This window comes from Podarcis filfolensis (genome assembly GCF_964270895.1).
Source record: "Podarcis filfolensis genome assembly, chromosome: 2".
Lineage (NCBI taxonomy): Eukaryota > Metazoa > Chordata > Lepidosauria > Squamata > Lacertidae > Podarcis > Podarcis filfolensis.
In genome coordinates, this window is record NC_139605.1 from 23,888,388 (window position 1) to 23,907,722 (window position 19,335).

The 19,335-nt window shown below is 42.9% G+C and overlaps 1 protein-coding gene across 13 annotated transcripts in view; it reads right to left on the minus strand.

The window, feature by feature from the left end:
• CADPS (calcium dependent secretion activator) overlaps window positions 1-19,335 on the minus strand; it is a 348,429-nt gene that overhangs the window by 124,212 nt on the left and 204,882 nt on the right. For all 13 annotated transcript variants that reach the window (XM_083600416.1, XM_083600415.1, XM_083600422.1 and 10 more), the window contains exon 13: window positions 11,294-11,481. In XM_083600416.1, coding sequence (XP_083456542.1) covers window positions 11,294-11,481 — 188 coding nt within the window. The remainder of the gene's footprint in view (window positions 1-11,293; window positions 11,482-19,335) is intronic.

Below are 19,335 nucleotides of genomic sequence, written 5' to 3' on the forward strand. Positions count from 1 at the left end.
AATCCAAATTTTTTTTGATGTGGGAGCTACTAGAAGCTAGAGTTGCAACTAAATTGTAGCAGCATCAGAAAGCTGCCACAGGTCAGTGGCTAATGAGGGGGACGGGACAATTGGGTAGAATCACTGCAGTAGCTCCATGCTGTTGAAGTGACCGGGTCTGGATCAAGTTCAGTGTGGGCCAGCGATAACTGTGAGAGTGGGTCAGGATCTAGCAGAATGCAGGTTGGCTCTGCATGACCCACCACCTATTACCACTGGTGGTGTTTTGGGGCTTTCTGCTGGGTTAGGGTAGGGGACTTCCTGGATGGGTGCATCCAAGGAATTATGCTTGGCAGCTCAGCTGGAAAAATGGGATGCTTTAACTCAGCCCAATCCCACTTGCCCCGTCTGGTATAAGATGGTGTGTGTGTGTGTGTGTGTTAACTGCGCTGTCACTCATTACCTCATGTGAAAACTACTTGTGAAACATAATATGTCTGCATAGCTGTTCTTACAAAGTATTTTTCTCCTGTGTATATTGCACTGTACCTGTGAGCAGAAACAGTGTATTTATTATTATTATTATTTTAAAAAATATTCACAACACTAGACGGAATTAATAATGATAAAATATCACAGCTGGCTTCTGTGTATCATGTAGCAACAAACTTCAGACAATCTACAGGTCAACTGTAGCCATTTTTGGAGCCGCCTGGATGTCTGGAAGGGCCTGCCAACTAAGAGCCATCACAACTGCAAGGACTTCCTTTCTCAAACAGCTGTGGACTATATTACATCTGACATGACGAGCATCTCTTGAATCTACCTTTCAAACATTCAGCAAACCATTTTCTCACTGTCCTTCACAAAGTTGACATTTTCAGCAGCATGATAGGAAAGATGTCATGTCGGCTGCTTTTCAAGTTCTTGTCACAGTGGTTAGCACCAGTTCTGTCATCTTTACTCTCCTCACAATCCCCCATCTTTAGCCATGTCACAAATAATAATACTTCCAATGTTTTTTGTCAAATTCCAAATACTACCACCCAGCTGCACATCTTTGGGAAATTTATGAGTTATGTTAATTCTTGTTGCTCATCTCCCCAGAAGCTGAAGCACCATGATTTCATTAATTAAGTACGAATCTGTAGACGGCACTATGATTATATAAACATAAATTAAAAGCCCTGCACTTATTTTTATATACTTGAAGGGAAATGGAACCATTGTCATTAACGATCATATTATCTCAATTTATATATGTGTGCTTCCTCCTCCTTCATATTAATGTTTGGGGCATTCTTGCTCTTAGGATTTCCTTTTCTTTGCTGCATTTGGAACATTCTCTTGTTGCAAAGCAAGCAGTCGAAGGCAACAGAATTTACTGGTAATCAAAAGGCATTATTGGTGGGAGAAGAAATCCACATTTCTGCTGTAGATGTGTGTGTGTTTAGGTGCCACTTCCGAGACATTTCAATATTTGATGTTTACAAGTGTAATCACAGGTTTCTGCAGCTTGTGCAATTTGTATTTTACCATTTTATGTCCAATGATTAAAAAAAGTGTACATAATGTCACATTTAAATGTAGTTATGTCATGCTTGGATCCAGATCAGGAATACAAAACATGAGGGAGGACAGAAACAGTGCACAGAAACGTCAGACATGTGGTGTCTGTAAATCTCTATGTAGTCACACAAAGAATTGCAGACATGTTACAGTGAAGGCACCTCTATATGAATTTAGGTCAACCTACAGAATTGGAAATATCTCAGACTTGAATGGTAGCAGATTTCCCCCCCCCCCCATTTTGATACTGTTTGGATTCTGCTAGAGAAATTAATAGGGCATAATAGTACAGATGGGTGTTGGGGGGTGGAGAGAAAAAGGAGGTTGGGATAGTGCCAGGAAAAGGTGCCTTTATGATGAGATATTAAAACCCTAAATTAGCTGTTCATAGTGTGCATTTTAAAATATTGTAAACACATTACACGAAAGCTAAAATGTCCCTGTCTACTCCTAATATTACTCATTGACTAATTATTAATCAGCCCCCAAAGAAATCTTTCTGAAGTGAGTTGTCAAGTTTAAAAATAAATGGTCTCATGGCAAAGACAATATTCCCCCCCCCCCCGACTGCTTCTTTGTGCAAATCGCAGGGTTAATTATAAATTATAATTAGGACCAGAGGTCCTAAGGCCACGATGTCTTTCTGGAAACCCCACCTCCCCCACCATGCCCTTTTCTAATTGTACACGGTGCCTCGGGGGCTAGTTATGCTGCTCAAGCAAATATATCAAAATCATTTCTTTTAAACCAAGGAGTACTATACGAGGCAATAACATGCATTTGTGTGCAATTATAAACACACATTATAGCTCTTTGGGGTTAATCCCTTTGACATTTGCCTGTTCCAGTGTGGCTTTGAAATGAACACAGTGTCTTTTACACCTTTCATGATAACCTCTCCCATTCTTGGAAAAAAAATGCCCATTAGTAGGCACATATAGCCTGACAAATACCTGATCCGAACTGGTGAAATTTAAAGGATCAAAGCCCTCTTTTCTTTCCTTTTTCTACACCATGGCCCCTTGAAAGTGTTTTGCGGTGCAGAGGACTTACAATACCTGTGACTATTATGATGCAAAGAGCATGTCCAGATGGCTGCCTGGCTGTAAGCCCAGGCGTATTGTGTTATTACATAACCATGTCACATCAGAAATGCAGCTGTTACCGGCAAAGGGCAAATTGAGTGCTGCTCCCAACATGCATGACCACACCTGGTTTCATCTACTGGTTCTTGCCTGTTCTGCTGCAACCATGCCATCACGTCACATGGGAAAACCTTGAATGAGACAGTATGAAGGGGCTAATGTGCATACTTGGCCATTGCTGTATTTTTGTGGCTAACATAGGCAGAGCTATAGATCTAATTTCTCTTGCATTGCTCAAGGCTGACACCCACTACTTGGGTGAGCAGCATGTTCATTAGTACCTCTCATAGAAACTCTCTTATATGCAGAGGTCAAGTTAACATATGAAGAGCCTTGCTGGATCACGCCAAATGCCTGAATAGTTGCGCATGAGACTCTTAATCCCAGGGTCGAGGGTTCGAGCCCCACGCTGGGTGAAAAATTTCTATATTGCAAGGCATTGGACTAGAGCAGGCATAGGCAAACTCGGCCCTCCAGATGTTTTGGGACTACAACTCCCATCATCCCTAGCTAACAGGACCAGTGGTCAGGGATGATGGGAACTGTAGTCTCAAAACATTTGGAGGGCCAAGTTTGCCTATGCGTGGACTAGACGACCTTAGTGGTAACTTCCAATCTACATTCTATGAAATCTGCTCCAGAGCCCTATTTCCTGTAGTGAATAAGTAAGAATAACGAGTAAGAATATAAGTAGAGCTCTATTGGATCAGACCAAAGGCCTATCTGGTCCAGCATCTCTCCCCCCCCCCCATATTAGCCAACCAGAAGTCTATGAGAAGGCCACCAGCACAAGAGCACTTTCTACCATTGTTCTCTGTATTCAGAGGCACACTGCCTCAGGTCCTGTAGGTACCTGGGAAATATTGGTGTAATAGTTTAGAACAGGACTTTTAACCAGTGGTGCTTCACAGTATATCAGGTGGTATAAGCAGTACTGCTTGAAAAGCACAAGAAGAGAAGAAGAAGAGTTTGGATTTGATATCCCACTTTATCACTACCCGAAGGAGTCTCAAAGCGGCTAAGATTCTCCTTTCCCTTCCTCCCCCACAACAAACACTCTGTGAGGTGAGTGAGGCTGAGAGACTTCAGAGAAGTGTGACTAGCCTAAGGTCACCCAGCAGCTGCATGTGGAGGAGCGGGGATGCGAACCCGGTTCCCCAGATTACTAGTCTACCGCTCTTAACCACTACACCACACTGTCTCTCAAGGTTAGAATGATGGACTAAGATTGGAGAAGGGCCATAGTTCAGGGGTAGAACACATGCTTTAAAAACAGAAGGTCCAAGGTTCAATCCCTTGTGTTTCCAGATAGGATTGGGGAAATACTTCTTTCTGAATTCCCAGAGAGCCAGTGTCATCCAGTGTAGACAACACTGAGCTAGCTGATCTCTATGTTCCCATGAGAGACCCAGATTCAAATCCTTGCTCAGCCAAGAATCTTCCCGGATGACCTTGAGCAAATCAGTCTCTCATACACCACAGGGTTATTGTGTGAATAATAAGGATAGGTATCGCCTTGAGCTTCTTGGAAGAAAGGCAGGACAAAAAAATGTGTTTATTTTTTAAAAAGGTTTGTGCACAAAGAAGTATTTCCTATTTTAATTAATATATGTAAAATGATAAGGGGCCAAAGCTATGCTGCACCAAATCAAGAAAGTGGGTTGCAGGTGGGATATTCGAAATGTTTCTTCATTCTGCACCATCTTTCTGGTTCCCTGTCTTTGAACATGGTAAGGACTGGTACTTTTTTCTTCTTAGATGACTGGATAAAGGAGGGTGTGACCAATGCAAGAAAAATGGAAGAGGTGTTGGAAATGTGTGGTTTATTAAACCCCACATGTTCTGAGTGAAGACTCTCTGGTTACAAATGCACTATAACTTTAAAGCACATTTGAAGCATGTTTCAACCTCCTCAAAGAATTCTGGGCACTGTAGTTTGCCCCTCAGAGAGTTACCATTCCCAGCAATCCTTAACAGACTCTCTGAGGGGCAAACTACAGTGCCCAGAATTCTTTGAGGGGGAAAATGAGTTTTGTATGTGCTTCAGAGGTATAGTGTGGATGCAGTCTTTGTTAGCGGCAGAACACCTTGCCTTATACCAGTACAGTGGTACCTCGGGTTAAGTACTTAATTCGTTCTGGAGGTCTGTTCTTAACCTGAAACTGTTCTTAACCTGAAGCACCACTTTAGCTAATGGGGCCTCCTGCTGCTGCCATGCCGCCGGAGCACAGTTTCTGTTCTCATCCTGAAGCAAAGTTCTTAACCTGAAGCACTATTTCTGGGTTAGCAGAGTGTGTAACCTGAAGTGTATGTAACCTGAAGCATGTGTAACCCAAGGTACCACTGTATTTTTCTTTCCACTGAACATTTCCCCAGCACTCCCCTGTCATGGCTGCCTGCACTTCCTGATCTGAAAAAGTCCTATGGGAGCAGTCTTTTAATTTGTTCTGGAGGTCTGTTCTTAACCTGAAACTGTTCTTAACCTGGAGTACCACTTTAGCTAATGAGGCCTCCCGCCGCCGCACGATTTCTTTTCTTATCCTGAAGCAAAGTTCTTAACCTGAGGTAATATTTCTGGGTTAGTGGAGTCTGTAACCTGAAGCGTATGTAACCTGAAGCGTATGTAACCCGAGGTACCACTGTACAGCAAAGCAGGCCTGCAACCTACAGCCATTCATTACGGAGGCAGGAAAGAGCCTAGCTTAAGGCAGAACATGAAAGGTGCCTCCTAATAAAGTCTCTCAGCTGAAACGTTCTTCAAAGAATCTCCCTCCTAGGGGTCAGAAAGGAAAGCGCCCCCAGTGCTTTTGGTCACTGGATGGAGAGACTAGGGGGAATGTAGTGAATTAGTCCCCGCACCTTTTGAGTAAAGAGTCTTTGTCAGGGGCACTCCTTTACTTACTTACTTACTTACTTACTTACTTACTTACTTACTTACACATGCATAGTAAAGGTTTGGTCTAGGACAGAAAAGCAAAGCTTAAACTGTGGAAGGGAAACCAAGGTACAGTGAACATGGCTTCATTTGCCTTGCTGACATCTGGACAGGGAGGCAAAATTGTAGCAGAGGTGGGAGGAGTCCTCATTGCCACAGTATTTATGCTCCATAAGGCTCTCCTATGATCAGCACATACCCAAACTCTCTCAGAGTCTTATCACATGTCAAAAAAGCAAAACTGTAGGGGAACAGATATTCTGCCCAAAAAGCTCTTAGGGGGAGGGGGCTAACCTTACATGCTAAAATAAAATGGCAACACACACACACACACACATGGTGCAAATGAACTACAGACAAATATTAACAATTGTACAATTATTGCCATGTTTCTCTACTGTAACCATTCATTTCAGTGAGAGAGTGAAGCATGGTCTCAAGTTACTTCCACTGAGATATACAGGAGTTGAAAGGGATCTGCATGGATTGTGTCCAACATAAACAGGGCCCAATCAAGTTGGCCCCTTCTGCATAGGGTTCGATGCACACAATTGTTCCCATAAGTGTAGCACTCCACTCACAGAAGAGCTACCTGTAGGGCAAGGGGTGGGTGGGTGGCATCCAATTCCTGAGCTGTGTGCAGGAGGAGGTGGCAGTGGCAGGTGGCTTGTGCTGGGTGGCTTGTGCTTCAAGTCTTTGATTGTACGCCCCTTGGCTATCCCTGCCCACTTCTTCTATTTTAGGAATTTTACGTCCCTAGATTAAAAGCAACGGAAATATAGAACCAATCCATTTCACACATAAATAAGCTTGCTGAATTCACACATAATGCTGAACCATGGTTTAGAATTATGAGAATAAGATCGTGGAAGCTGAATACACACTCTGTCTATCTATCTATCTATCTATGTCCCAAAGAAAGAAATTCCATTATACATCTCAGGGAGAAGAAAAATAATATTATGAAGTTATATTATAAACTAAAAAATGACCTTCTGTTTTTTGATTTTCTAAGAAACAGAAAGAAAGCAAATTCTATCATTGCCTGGAAAGTAGTTTTTCCTAATAAAACATCTAAGCAGTCAACTGACAAAATCTTCCCAGCAAAGTCTGAAAATATACAGTGCAAAACTCTCTTTTTGCTTTGTAGACATTTCACATGATATGGCGCAGGGGTCACAGCTGAGCTAGAGGTGTATTTCTAACAGCAGCCATTTTATTCCTGTCCTGCACTGACACTGATCAGCTACCCCAGAACTGTATTCATGAAGCAGGACCCTGGATAGCATCTAGTTAGTTTCTTTCCTCTGATGGCCTGTCATTCTGTCAGTCCTGACCTTCAGGCTGTCCTGCACCATCTGAATCACATTCTCTCTGCACTTTCTCGCTGACTGCAAGCTACTGTTGTCTCACTGTCTGACCTTACACAAACACAATACAAACAGACAACCCACCTCAGCTCCATCACTGTCTATCGCTTACATGGGAGATTGATAGCCACACAGAATTCTCTCTCTTCGACCTTCATTACTAGAGTGGCATATTCTGACTGACAGCCAACCTCATTTCTCAGAAAGCTAAACTGCCAGTTGTTGGTGGTGTGAGCTTTCTCCCCTTTATTTCTTTAAAAATCGCCTTCAATAAGCAAATGGATTTACTCACAAGTCTAACATGAGGTATGTTAAAGACATCTGCTCTTAGCCAGAGAAAACATGTTTTAAACACTGAAAAACAGAGAGAGCAGGATGGAGAGAAACATCTATAAAATAGTAATTAAGGCCACAGTTTTACACACTCTTACCTGGGATTAGTAAACCTTACTGAACTTAATGTGGCTTACTTCTGAGTAGACATGCATAGGATTGCATGGTAAGACATGAAAGGTTTGTGATTTCTCTCTGTCAAAAACTACAAGTGGAAATCAAGTGCCAATCTGTAAACCAGATACCCTAAGAATAGCCATGCTGGACTATCACTACCCTGTTTTGTCTTCTGCTAGAAAGGATGTTCTGGCCCCACAGGGTTCAATTATTTAGTGATAGCAAACCTCTCTATAGTATTAGTATTAAGTAGAAGGAATAATAATGCTGCTCCTTTAAGAAAAGGTAGTGCCTTTCCCCTTTCCAGACCTCAAGGCAGACTGGGAAATGAAGGCACAATAATTTTCTAGTTTCTATTGGCTCTGCCCAGAGTGGGAAAAACCTCCTTCTTCTTTGCAACCTGGTTCAGTTTAGTTCTTGCAAGCCGAGGAAGAGGGGTAAACTCACTTGTTCTTACAGAACTCCATAGAGAACTTCCTAACCACATTCATTCAAAGCCAAAGAAAAGCCTACTGGAATGAGAGTAAATATCTCCACATGTGCCTTGTGAACTTCAATAAAATGCATGTTTGAGAGCTTTGTGGAGTTTTGTTTATACTATCCTGATTGAGAGAAGTCTCAGGGCGGAACAAAGGAAGAAGGAAGAAGCCATTGTGATGTATTTGCCTACTTTAGAATTTGTCTGAGTGACCCTTTAACTTGCAGTGCTAATAGACTGAACTAGCATTTCAAAAATCACTTCAAGATCCACAGATGGTACAATAGTTAAGCAATGGCTTTGCACATGATTACACACACCCTCATTGTAGCTACAGGTTTCATCAACAGATACAAAAGTTGCTTTTATCAGCTGATTATACAGATTTCCAGTCATGCCTCCGTCAACCATAATCCACACAGCTCAGACTGAACCTTAAGTGTGTAAGTAATCAATACTCCAAAAGCTCTAAAAATTAAAAACACACCTCCTGCATAATTTAGCACAGGTAACTCACTGCCCCAAGTCTTGTGGAAATGTGTGAATGAAGCTGTAGTTCACACAGCACACCTGAAAATTTCCTCAGGTGCTTTGGAAAACTTCAACTCGCCTATTCTGAACCATGTTACCCATCATTTCACCCCCCCGGTCTTCTTGGTCCTTACAAACAACAAAAAGGTGAAGAGCTGAGAACCTCCTACTCATGAGATAGCTCTGGTTCTGACTTCAAATCTAGGGATGCCCTTGAACTGGATTTTGAACAAGCTCTTTCTCAAGACCTCTGCATGGCCCACTCAAGTTTATATGCTATAGCCTGTATCTTCCTTATCCACCATGTTTCTCATGCTGTAAATTAGCCCCTGGCTTAGATTGGTACTGGTGTACCAATAGAGCTTGGGACCAGCATACCAGAATAAAAGATAGTCTCACCCCTTAAAAACCCAACCAATCACTGTGTCCTACAGAAGAGGGTGTCTTCACCAGGAGGCCTATTCTGTAGGAATTGGGCCTTTAGTGTCACAGTACCTGCCCTTTAGAATTGCCTCCTGTTACATAGGCATCATCTCTATTACCTTTTCAGCACCTACTGAAGACCTTCCTTTTTCAAGAAGACTTAAGTGGAGATTTCCATCCCGGTCTGTATCTGCACTGGATTTGAAGTTGTTTTTATGTGGGTGTTTTTATTGCAGATTTTTTTTTTGATGTGTGTTTATTGTTAACTGCTTTGAGATGTTTCATGGGAAGTGATACCTAAATGAATGGATGGATGGATGAGTGACTGAGTGAGAAACCCTGTGTTAGTGATTGCATGTGTGCTCATGGAACAGCATTAATACATTTGTGGTTTTCTTTTCTTTTTCTTGCTCATATTTCTTGAGGTCCAAGCCAGTGTGCTCAGTGGCCGATACAAAACTCTGCAGCGCAACCTTGTAAAACTGCCATTTCTTACCTTTTGGGCTCTGGAGGTGGCTGGGGTTTGGAATCTTTCCTCTTTTTGGACTCCTTTTTGGAATCCTTTTTTGGCTCTACTTCGACGGCTGGGGGATTATTTGCCACTGGCATTATGGCACCAAGTATCTCCTCCATTTTTTGACTTTGGGACATGACAGGGATGGTTTTAAGTGAAAAGGTAAGGACAGCAGAAATGGAAAGAAAAGGAAAAGTAACAAAAGAAAGTGTAACAGAAGAAATGAAAGAAAACAAGCTAAAAGCAAATAATAGAAACAACAACAGTATACTAATAATGCCAACAGCGAACAAAAGAAGCAAATGAAAGCCATAACCAAAAAGAAAATATGGAGAAGCAAACTCTGTTAGCCTGACAAGATGGATCAAATGAACTGTGACTTTAGTGGCAGCCTTATAATGTGAAATACCAGCAATGTGTATAATAATTCGTGATGATGTTTACCAGAGAGCTTACAAAAACAATTCATTATTTTATAACACTCTGCTATTCGGTAGCATATGCAGAGCAGAGTGTGATATCTCACTGTATAGAATGCAACTTCCAAAAACAAAACCATCAGTGCAACAATACTGTCGCTGTCTATAGAGAAAGGAAACTTATCTCAGCAACACTTTCAGGCGTAAAATCTACTGTTTAATCCTAAAAGGCTGGAGTGAGCTTGAAATGGCTGTGCAGCTATTGTGGCTGCCAAGTGGCAAAAGTGTTTTTGTGTTTTATTTTTAACTTTCCATAGATGTTCTGTCTGGTTCACTGTAGCAGGCTCAACTGACAGTCTGGCAAGGGAAGGTAACTGTGGACCTTATAGATTAGTAAAGCCCTGGTAGACTCTCATGTGTGGGTAATTCACCATTATATTGAGGGATATTCTTAGTTCTGTACTGCATGTTAGTGGAGCCAACAAGGCAGAAAGTAGTTAGCACCGGCCAATGGAAAGCCTTGCTTAAGTTTTACAAAGGACCTGGAAAAAGGGCATAAGGCTATTTATTACCGCTCCTTCCCCACTTCTCTTTCTCCTTTCATGATGTTAAAAATACCTGGAGGAAAGAGTCTCAGTTATTTCATCTCTGCTCTCTCCCATCCAATACAGAGACTGCATGAAGATCCAAATGTATACATTTTTGTAAATAAACTCAAGTATATCTTGCAGCATATGATATGTGGTTTAAAAGAGAGCTGGGGAACGTGCAGCCCAGTATATATTTGTTGGACTCCAACTCCCATCATCCTCAGCCAATAGCTGGGGATGATGGGAGCTGTAGTCCAGCAACAGCTAGAAGGCCACAAATGTTCCCCATTCCAGACTTTTAAAAAAATGTTGACTTGAAACATGCTTCCCAAATAAAATAAGATATAATGATTATTTACAATCAAGTCATCAGAAGTTATCATTAAATTGCAAAGTGGCCAACGCTACATTAAAAAAACAAAATCTGAATCTACATTTCAAAATATTCTTAACACATCGGTTTTGCATCTCAGTTACACAAGTTGAGTCTTAATAAGTACTTTATAGCAGAATACAGAACTTTTTTTTGTTAGTATTTAGCTGTCTATTCTCATTCAGATGAAAATGAAACAGGGCAAATTCATCGTACCCAATGACAGATACATTCTGCAGCATCACACTACCCTACTTCCCCCCTCCCCAAAACTGCGTCAAGCTATTTTCTTAAGTGAACCAAAAGCAACAGTCAACTGTTTGGGTCTGTCTACACTTGATTCTTTGCTGCCTTCCTTTTGCTAACAACAAGCAAGTCAATTCTCCTGCCCAATATGTTGTGCATCATACAATAAGAACACAGCCACACGGAAGGAGCCGTTATGCAATAGTAGCCAAATAAATCTGTACTGGAGACTTGCCCCTCCCTGATGGAGACAAGCATGTCCTCCACTTACCTGTTGCCATGGACATGCGATGCGCAAAAGGCAAAGCTGTAGTGAAGCAAGGTAGGGTCAATCATCGCTCCATTTTCTGCTCTCTCAAGCAAGTCGCTGAGGTAGCAGAGATGCCTGTGACAGCCTCTGACTCCGTTACGTGCGCAGTACTCATCTAGCACAAATACCTGGCCGGGACTGAACCAGCCCTGTTTGGAAATAAGAGAGAATTTATTTCAAACGAAGGCATTGGATCTGGAAATGTGATGCTCAGCAACAGTGACAACAACAAATGGAAACCTCTATAAAGAAAGTATTAGCAATGGAAATGAAATGCATTTGCAAACACACGAAGCTTGCATTATTGTAAGTAAGTAAATATTAATCCAATAACCCTCAGAAGTTGGCTGCAGAAACTTAATATCACAATGACAGAGTGTACATCTGATTCACCAAATTTCAGAAAGAAGAAGAATTTGCACAGCTTTTACTACTGATCACTTTGTTTATTACTTATTGGCTTGCTAAACACATGAACACACCCCAGCTGATAATCATCTTCTATTACTAGCATACAAACAAGTTTGTGGCTGATTGAAGCTGTGAGTCAGGTACCTGCAAATTGAATGAATCACCCACAAGTCACCCATTCAGAGGGACAATCCCCATTCTGATCGACATTAATATAAAGCAGCCAGCAAGAGAGAAAACAACAGGAAGAATTAACTTCACAGTTCCAGAATGACACCAGAAATCCTAGCATAACGTAAAGGCTTTTCTAGTCCCACAACTGGTATTCTGATAACAGAGGTAAGGCAGCCATCATGACATTCATTAATTAGTGTGTTATGATACCCATTTCAACAGGCACAACTTCTTTCAAAGAATCCTGGGAGCTCTAGCTTGTTAAGGGTGCTGAGAGTTGTTTGGTGACGCCCTGTTCCCCTCCCAGTTACAATTCCCATAGTTCATTGCGAAGAGGGATTGATTGTTAAATCATGCTGGGAACTGTAATTCTGGATGGGGAATCAGGGGTCTCCTATCAACTCTCAGCACCCTTAACAAACTACAGCCCCCAGAATTCTTTGGGGGAAGCCACAACTGGTTAAAGTGGGATCAGAGTGCTTTAAATGTATGGGGTGAAAGGAATTCTGCAGTCACCAAACCCAGCCCTTTGAACCTATGCTTCATTCCATGCAGGTGTGTGAACACAGAATTGGGACTGCATCTCCAGCTCCATCAGGGATCTCCATGTGCCCGAGGACCTGTTCCAAACAAGGGCCTGTAGGCATACATGCCTAGGTGCATGGGCTCTGGTTGTGTGATTTGTACCCCTGTAAGAATGGAACGTAGGGCTCATGTGCACAGAACCAGTGCATGTCACGAGATACATGTCTAGACTTTGTATGGATGGCATCTGGAACACATGGAGGTTAGAGTAGGGATAGCAGTTGTGATCCCAACTGTCACCTCTGTGCACAAAAATGAAATGTTTGCCAAGAGCTAAGGCTCCTCTAGTAAAAGGGAGGAAGAAAAGTCTACCAGATGCTATGGGCTAACTATGCCAGTGTGGTGTAGTGGTTAAGAGCAGTGGACTCGTAATGTGGTGAACCAGGTTCGCTTCCCCACTCCTCCACATGCAGCTGATGAGTGACTTTGAGCTAGTCACACTTCTCTGAAGTCTCTCAGCCTCCCTCACCTCACAGAGTGTTTGTTGTGGGGGAGGAAGGGAAAGGAGATTGTGAGCTGCTTTGAGACTCCTTAAGGGGAGTGAAAGGCGGGATATCAAGTCCAAACTCTTCTTCTTCTATGCAAATACATGCTTACAACATATAAGCTTACAAATTACATACATAATTTTATTTGTGTGGCGCCTTCCACAGTTCAAACCATGTTCAAGGTGGCTTACAACATGAACAAATACATAACTACAACATCACAAAGGTAGTCATAAACAAGATTTTTTAATTAAAAAAATACACAACCAAACAGTACAACTTCCACATAAATCACAACAAGATCTGAAATAAAGATAGAAAAAACCAACATTCACACCCCTTCCAGCGAAACATGCCAGCCCAAGAATCTGTTCAGCAGCCTCAATTTTTGTAGCTGGAGTCAGTCAGGATTTGCCTTCCCAGGCCAGGTGGAAAAATGGTCTGCAGGAAAGGGAGCAGGTCTTTTAGGACTCACAACCAAGGTGGTTTATAAGGCTCAAGCTGTATAAGAGTTTTATAGGTCAATACTAAGATCTTGGGATTGTGAATGGAATTTGATTAGAAGCCAGTTTATATTCAGGTGTAATGAAAGTAAAGCAAAATTATATTCCCGGCGGACCATCATGTTTGCCTCGAGTTGCTTTCTCAGAACAGTCTACAGGGCCACTGCTCATGATAAGAAGTGTTATAATAGTGAAGTTTCAAGGTTGCAGAGGCATGAATTAATAGGGAAGCAACTTTGTAAATCTATCCCAGCATGCTAGAGCACGATACCATCGTTTTACGGCGGGAGAACGTGCATTATGGTGACAGCGATGATGGCTTCTCAGGTAGACTGTCTCTCACCTAATTTGAAATTCTGTTAAGTATGATAACCAAGGCATTTTTCAAAAAAAAAAAAAATCTTCAGTATCGATAGGGATGCTGAACAATTGATAAGATGTGCGTATATCGTGCTTCAAAACTGCAGAATCTTTCATCTTTTAATTGAAAAGTTCCTGCAGGGAGTAGATCAATGCCCTGCCCCTTTAGGCAACTTGTTTGCCACCCCATCTGCCACCCCAAATGCTACGTCTTTGAAATGACGCTGCTGTGAAAAGATTAAAATATATTTTCTACCACTCGGATGACACCAAATCTTTCCTGGATGCCAAAATAGCTACTGTTGAGGAGAGTTGAAGAAATATCAATTAAGAAACTCCGTCGAAGGGATTTGCTTATCCTTGTTGGGCCAACTCCAGAACAGATTGAAAAAGGGATGAAAATAATGAGGGGCAGAATCAAAGGCATGGGGAGGGGAGCAGATACAGTTCCTTTCATTACTCCAGTCGCCAGAAAGCGCATGTGTGAAAACCAAGACGCTGATTGAGAATAACGCAGAAGGTGGCCTGTCACGAGAGTCCTCTGATGGCGGCTTCTTTCCTCTGTTCCCACTTCGAGAGAGCTACCGGGATTCTGCTTTTTAGTGGGGGTGCTGAGACTAAAATATTTCCCATACTTTGTGTCTGTCTGGGGTGCGTGGGGCAGGGCGAAGGGAAAGCAAAATAAAAGGCACGCTGCTGATTTCTAGTGGGATTTAGACTTCCGGGGGGGGGGGAAAGGGAAAGAACACCCAAATCTACAGTTGGGCAATAGGTTTAATATCACAACATGTCACAAAACGATGTCAAGCTTTCAAGTTCTACCGAACTCTTCATTAGGCTACAGGATATGCAAAGCAGGGAGAGAGGCATGGGTGGCACAAGTTCCGATTTGGTCTCGTCTGAGACGATTTTCCCCAAGCCACACCCACCTGCTCCTGTGCCACCAGGTGAGGGGCAGGTGGAGATGCGCTTGCCAGTGTATAATCAGAAGCCCTGGAGTGCATTCCTGATTGTGCATTGGCAAGGGAGGCTTGCTGAGCTGGTTACAGATCTAAATGTCTACAAGGCCATATAGGGGATTGCAGGGACGGGGTCAGTCAGCTTGGATAGCTCAGTGGGTTAGGGTGCGGTGCTGATAATGCCAAGGTTTGCAGATTCGATCCCCATGCAGGGCAGCTTCACATTCCTGCACTGCAGGGGTGGGGGGTGGGGACTGGATGGTCCTGAGGTTCCCTTCAACTCGACAGTTCTGTGATTGCTGGATAGGGTAACGTGTCATATTTGATATTTAGCTGCAGCTCCTAAGCAGCCCCTAAAAGAAAAGGGAAAAAAGGAACAGGGGGTGGTTTCAGGCAGGTTGATCGACCAGAACCACTTTGCAGATCTACCTTTCATTTCATGGTCTTGCATTTGTGAATCTATCTTGCTCCTTAGTTCGGTTTCCTCCTTGACTTTTTGTCTACAGGCTCCTTTTTCTGAGCTTGCCAAACGTTGCCTAGAACGCCTTCCCAGGTCGACCCTTGTCTGTGAGTCCTGGTTTTTCTAGTCCCAATTGCAGTTCATGATTTTGGGGGCCTGAATAATAACCCTAGATCTGCCGGGATGAGTGAGTTAGGATGTGGTTGATCTCCAGCTCAGGCAGTTCCTCTCCAACCCTGGCTCAGCTGGAGATATGCTAGCTGAGCCAGTGCCCAATAAACCTTGAAAAATGGGTGTTCCAGAAGAGTGGTAAAGGAGGGCCTGGATAGTGAGATTTATGCTGGATCTTGACTCTGTTCGGCTCGGTCATGCAACTTGGCAACCCAGTGAAAGCTACACCAGCAAAAAGGGTGGTGTAAATCAAACTCTGTTTTAAAGGCTTGTTTTTTGTTTGCCAGGCTTTGAACGAGTTTGGATCTGGCGTAGCTTTTGCTGGCTTATCATACTTGCAGTTCAGGGAAGTTTTTAATGTGTGTCATTTTAATGTATTTTTAATCTTTGTTGGAAGCCACCCAGAGTGGCTGGGGAAACCCAGCCAGATGGGTGGGGTAGAAATAAATAATAATAATAATAATAATAATAATAATAATAATAATAATAATCACTACAGTTGCTTCCTTCCTTACTGCAATTTCTTTACTGGGGGAATCTTAGTGTGTCACTGACACTTCCATGGGCTCTCTTATGGGATTTGCCATTTGAAACTGAACTATGCTTGCCATGGAAACTCTCCTAGAGTCGGTGTAACTTCAGCAGATGGTTGTTCTTCTCACTTCAGGTGTCCTTTGTTCCTTTATTCCATCTCCAGACCCAAATCAAGAAACTCACGCAGCACCTTCTAAACGCTCACTTTTTCGGCAGGGAACAAGGTGTCTGGAATACAACTGAGACTTAGCCTTTATGATCCTAGGGATCTATTTCCGTTTTGTTATAGCAACGTTGAAGTCCATTTTGCAACCAAATTTCTTGGATAAATGAAGGTTAAGGTGGTCATCTGTTGAGCATATCCCCCCCATCTTCCCTGGAAATAAAAATGAAATTGTTTTAGAAAGGCCTGATGGTAATTTTCACCTTCGTGGGATTGCTATTTATGCTAAAATTATTCTTAAAAAAGAAGAAGAAGAAGCCATGGCACTTATTTTTGTCCATAGAACTTGTCCTCTGATAAACTTGGCTTCTTTCTGGTGACTTTTGGCTCCGTTGTGGAATGATGCTCCTGCATTTTCCTTTTTTCATACAAGACTCAGCATGAAAGCAGTTCACCGCTTTGTGAATGAACACTGAAGCACAGGGGAAAAAATGCATAAAAGCGCTGGCAGAAGATAACAGGAAAATGGTAGATGGGCTATTTGTTGGGACCACGACTATGTAACCATCTGAAGAAAATACTTGCCATCCTACCAGATAACATTCTGCAATGTATTGGGAAGCTTGAGTCTAAAGTGGAGAACCTTATAAGGCACAGGTGCAAACTCCACAAATGGTAACACCACTGCTATTCCCAGTTCAGGAACGGCGGAAAAGCCCAAAGCTGCAGATCTTATCAGTGGAGCCCGTGAACAGGGTGACTTGCCTTTCATGAATGGCTTCCCCTACTGTCAGGGACCGTGCTGAGGAGGGCTGCACTGAGGAGGAATGGTAGGATCCCCCCCCTCTTGCATCTTCTCAGGATCAGGAGGACAGTATAGACTTGGAACAGTGGTTTGCAGAGGGGCATAGTTCAGAAGGCAGAAGCTGGGAAATACTGGATGGGGAACAGCTAGGAGAAGCAGCATTGGGAAAGAGAGAGTTAACAGATTCACAGTCTCTGGACAGCGTCCACCCCCCTTCTCCAAGGACACAGAGAGTTTAGAAAGTGTTAGAACAGAAAGCGCAGAGGGTACAAGCTCAGATTGCAAGACGTAGGAGTGACGTAGATTAATAGGGATGGAGGGGGGTGACCCTTAACTGGGAGCGCTGCCATTTCTAGTAGACGTGTTTGTTCTCTCGCTGTGATTATTAAAGATTCTAACCGGTAAGACGTTCCTTTTGTTTGATCTTTTGTTTACTGCCGCGGGGGAGGAAGCCGATTCCCCGAAACCTGACAGCTATTGAGGAGGACAAAACAAAAAGGAAGAAAGATATGTGGTGATAGGCAATTTGGGATGTGGACGGATCCATACAGTCCTCCTTTCTTTTTCTTTTTTTTTACCTCAGTGAGTGTATAGGGGATAGGGAGCATCAAGAGAGGTACGCAGAGGCCAGAACAAGAACTGTTGTGTAGAGGGGTGCCTTGTTTGCCGTCTTTGGGGACATCTGGGTAGCTCACCAAACCTCTGTAGCCTGGAACTGGGTGTGTGGATTGCAGCTGGGCACTGAATGAGACACAGCTGTGGGAAGGCTGAGGAAGCCCTATATACCCATCAAAAGCAAGCCTAGAGGAAGAGACTTGAATGGTGTCAGAAGGTTCCAGGAACCTTCTTTGCTGTGAAATTTATTTATTTTTTTGAGAGGAGGAGCTCTCGGTTTGTTTGGGTCTTGAGCGAGAGCCAGGAGGCTGAAAGAGGAGGTATGTCAGAAGGAGAAGGGATTGATATTAGTTCATTTATCAGTAAATGGCATTAATGGTTTCATTTTGAATTTTTGTAGCATTCATTTTAGTTTACAAAATGGCCTAAAATCAGTGGCGTAGCGTGGGGGGTGCAGGGGGGGCCGGCCGCACCGGGCACAACATCTGGGGGTTAGGGTTAGGGGGTGCAAATCCACGGGTTAGGGGGCGCAAATCCATGGGTTAGGGGGCGCAAATTACTTGCCTTGCCCCGGATGCTGACAACCCACGCTACGCCACTGCCTAAAATAAATAGTTTTTACTTAGAATAATATTTAAAATGGGAAATTAACAAATAATAATACTAAAAATTCTGAATTGAACAACTGACAAAAAATTCCCAGGCGCTACTGAAAGAGTATTCATATAACACCCTGAGACTAGGCCTTCCAGCATTTCCCATTGAATATTTAGATCACTGATGTTATTGATTTTTAAAAATACAGAATGGTTTGGAATCATCCAGTTTGACATTTTCAGAAACTCTGCAATCTCTGAATGCCACCATTTTTTTGGGTGTGTGTGTGTGTGTGTGTGTGTTTCAAACTCTTAGAACGTTTGAATGCAAATTTTCATTTCAGATATAAAGGAGAAAGTATGCTTATCTCTGCAGCTTTTGGGTCTGTTTCAAGAGTAGTAGAACAAAGCACGTTAAGTCACCACATGTCAAATCCGCAGAGCGGAAAGGCACCAATTGCAGTGTTAAAATATGGGAGTGAGTACCAGTGATGGACAGTAGAGGCATCTTCTAAAAGGCCATTTGCAGAGAGGGAGCCTATGGCTATGAAGACTGTAGCAGGCAGCTTCAGTAAATGGTGCCAACAACACCTCTGCTTCTTCCCCCAAATGCTTCTCCCTGCCAAGAAGTGTCGCCTTTGTCTCATCTGTGATGAGTCAATTTCTTTGTTTTCATACAAATTTCTGCCTCTGTGGGGAATCAAGCGAAGCTGTACAGCGGTGGCTCAAGAAAGAGCAAGGATGCTGTTTCTAGGGCATCTATCTGTCTATGAAACTGTCATAGAGCGAACAAGAATTGCCATAAGAACAACTGTAGAGGCACATTTTACAACAGAGCGGGAGGGGTACTGTATTCATTCTAAACTCAGAGAGACATGGCCCTCTGGTACATTTGCTCGAGTTCCCTCGGGACGCCTCTGCATTGACTCATCTATGGCAGCATTGAACTATGGGCTGATTCACACAGTTTCACTTACATGCGAGCAGATGTGCTCTCTCCTGAGCAGGGAAATTAGCAGTAAGTTGCATCCAATGCTAGCCTTACCCAGAGTGGACCCACTGAAGTTAACAGGCATGACTAACATAGGTTCATTAATTTCAGTGGGTCTGTTCTGAGCAGATCTTACCGGGAGGGAACCCAATTTTCTTTCTGCACAGCCTTACATGTTATCTTCAGGA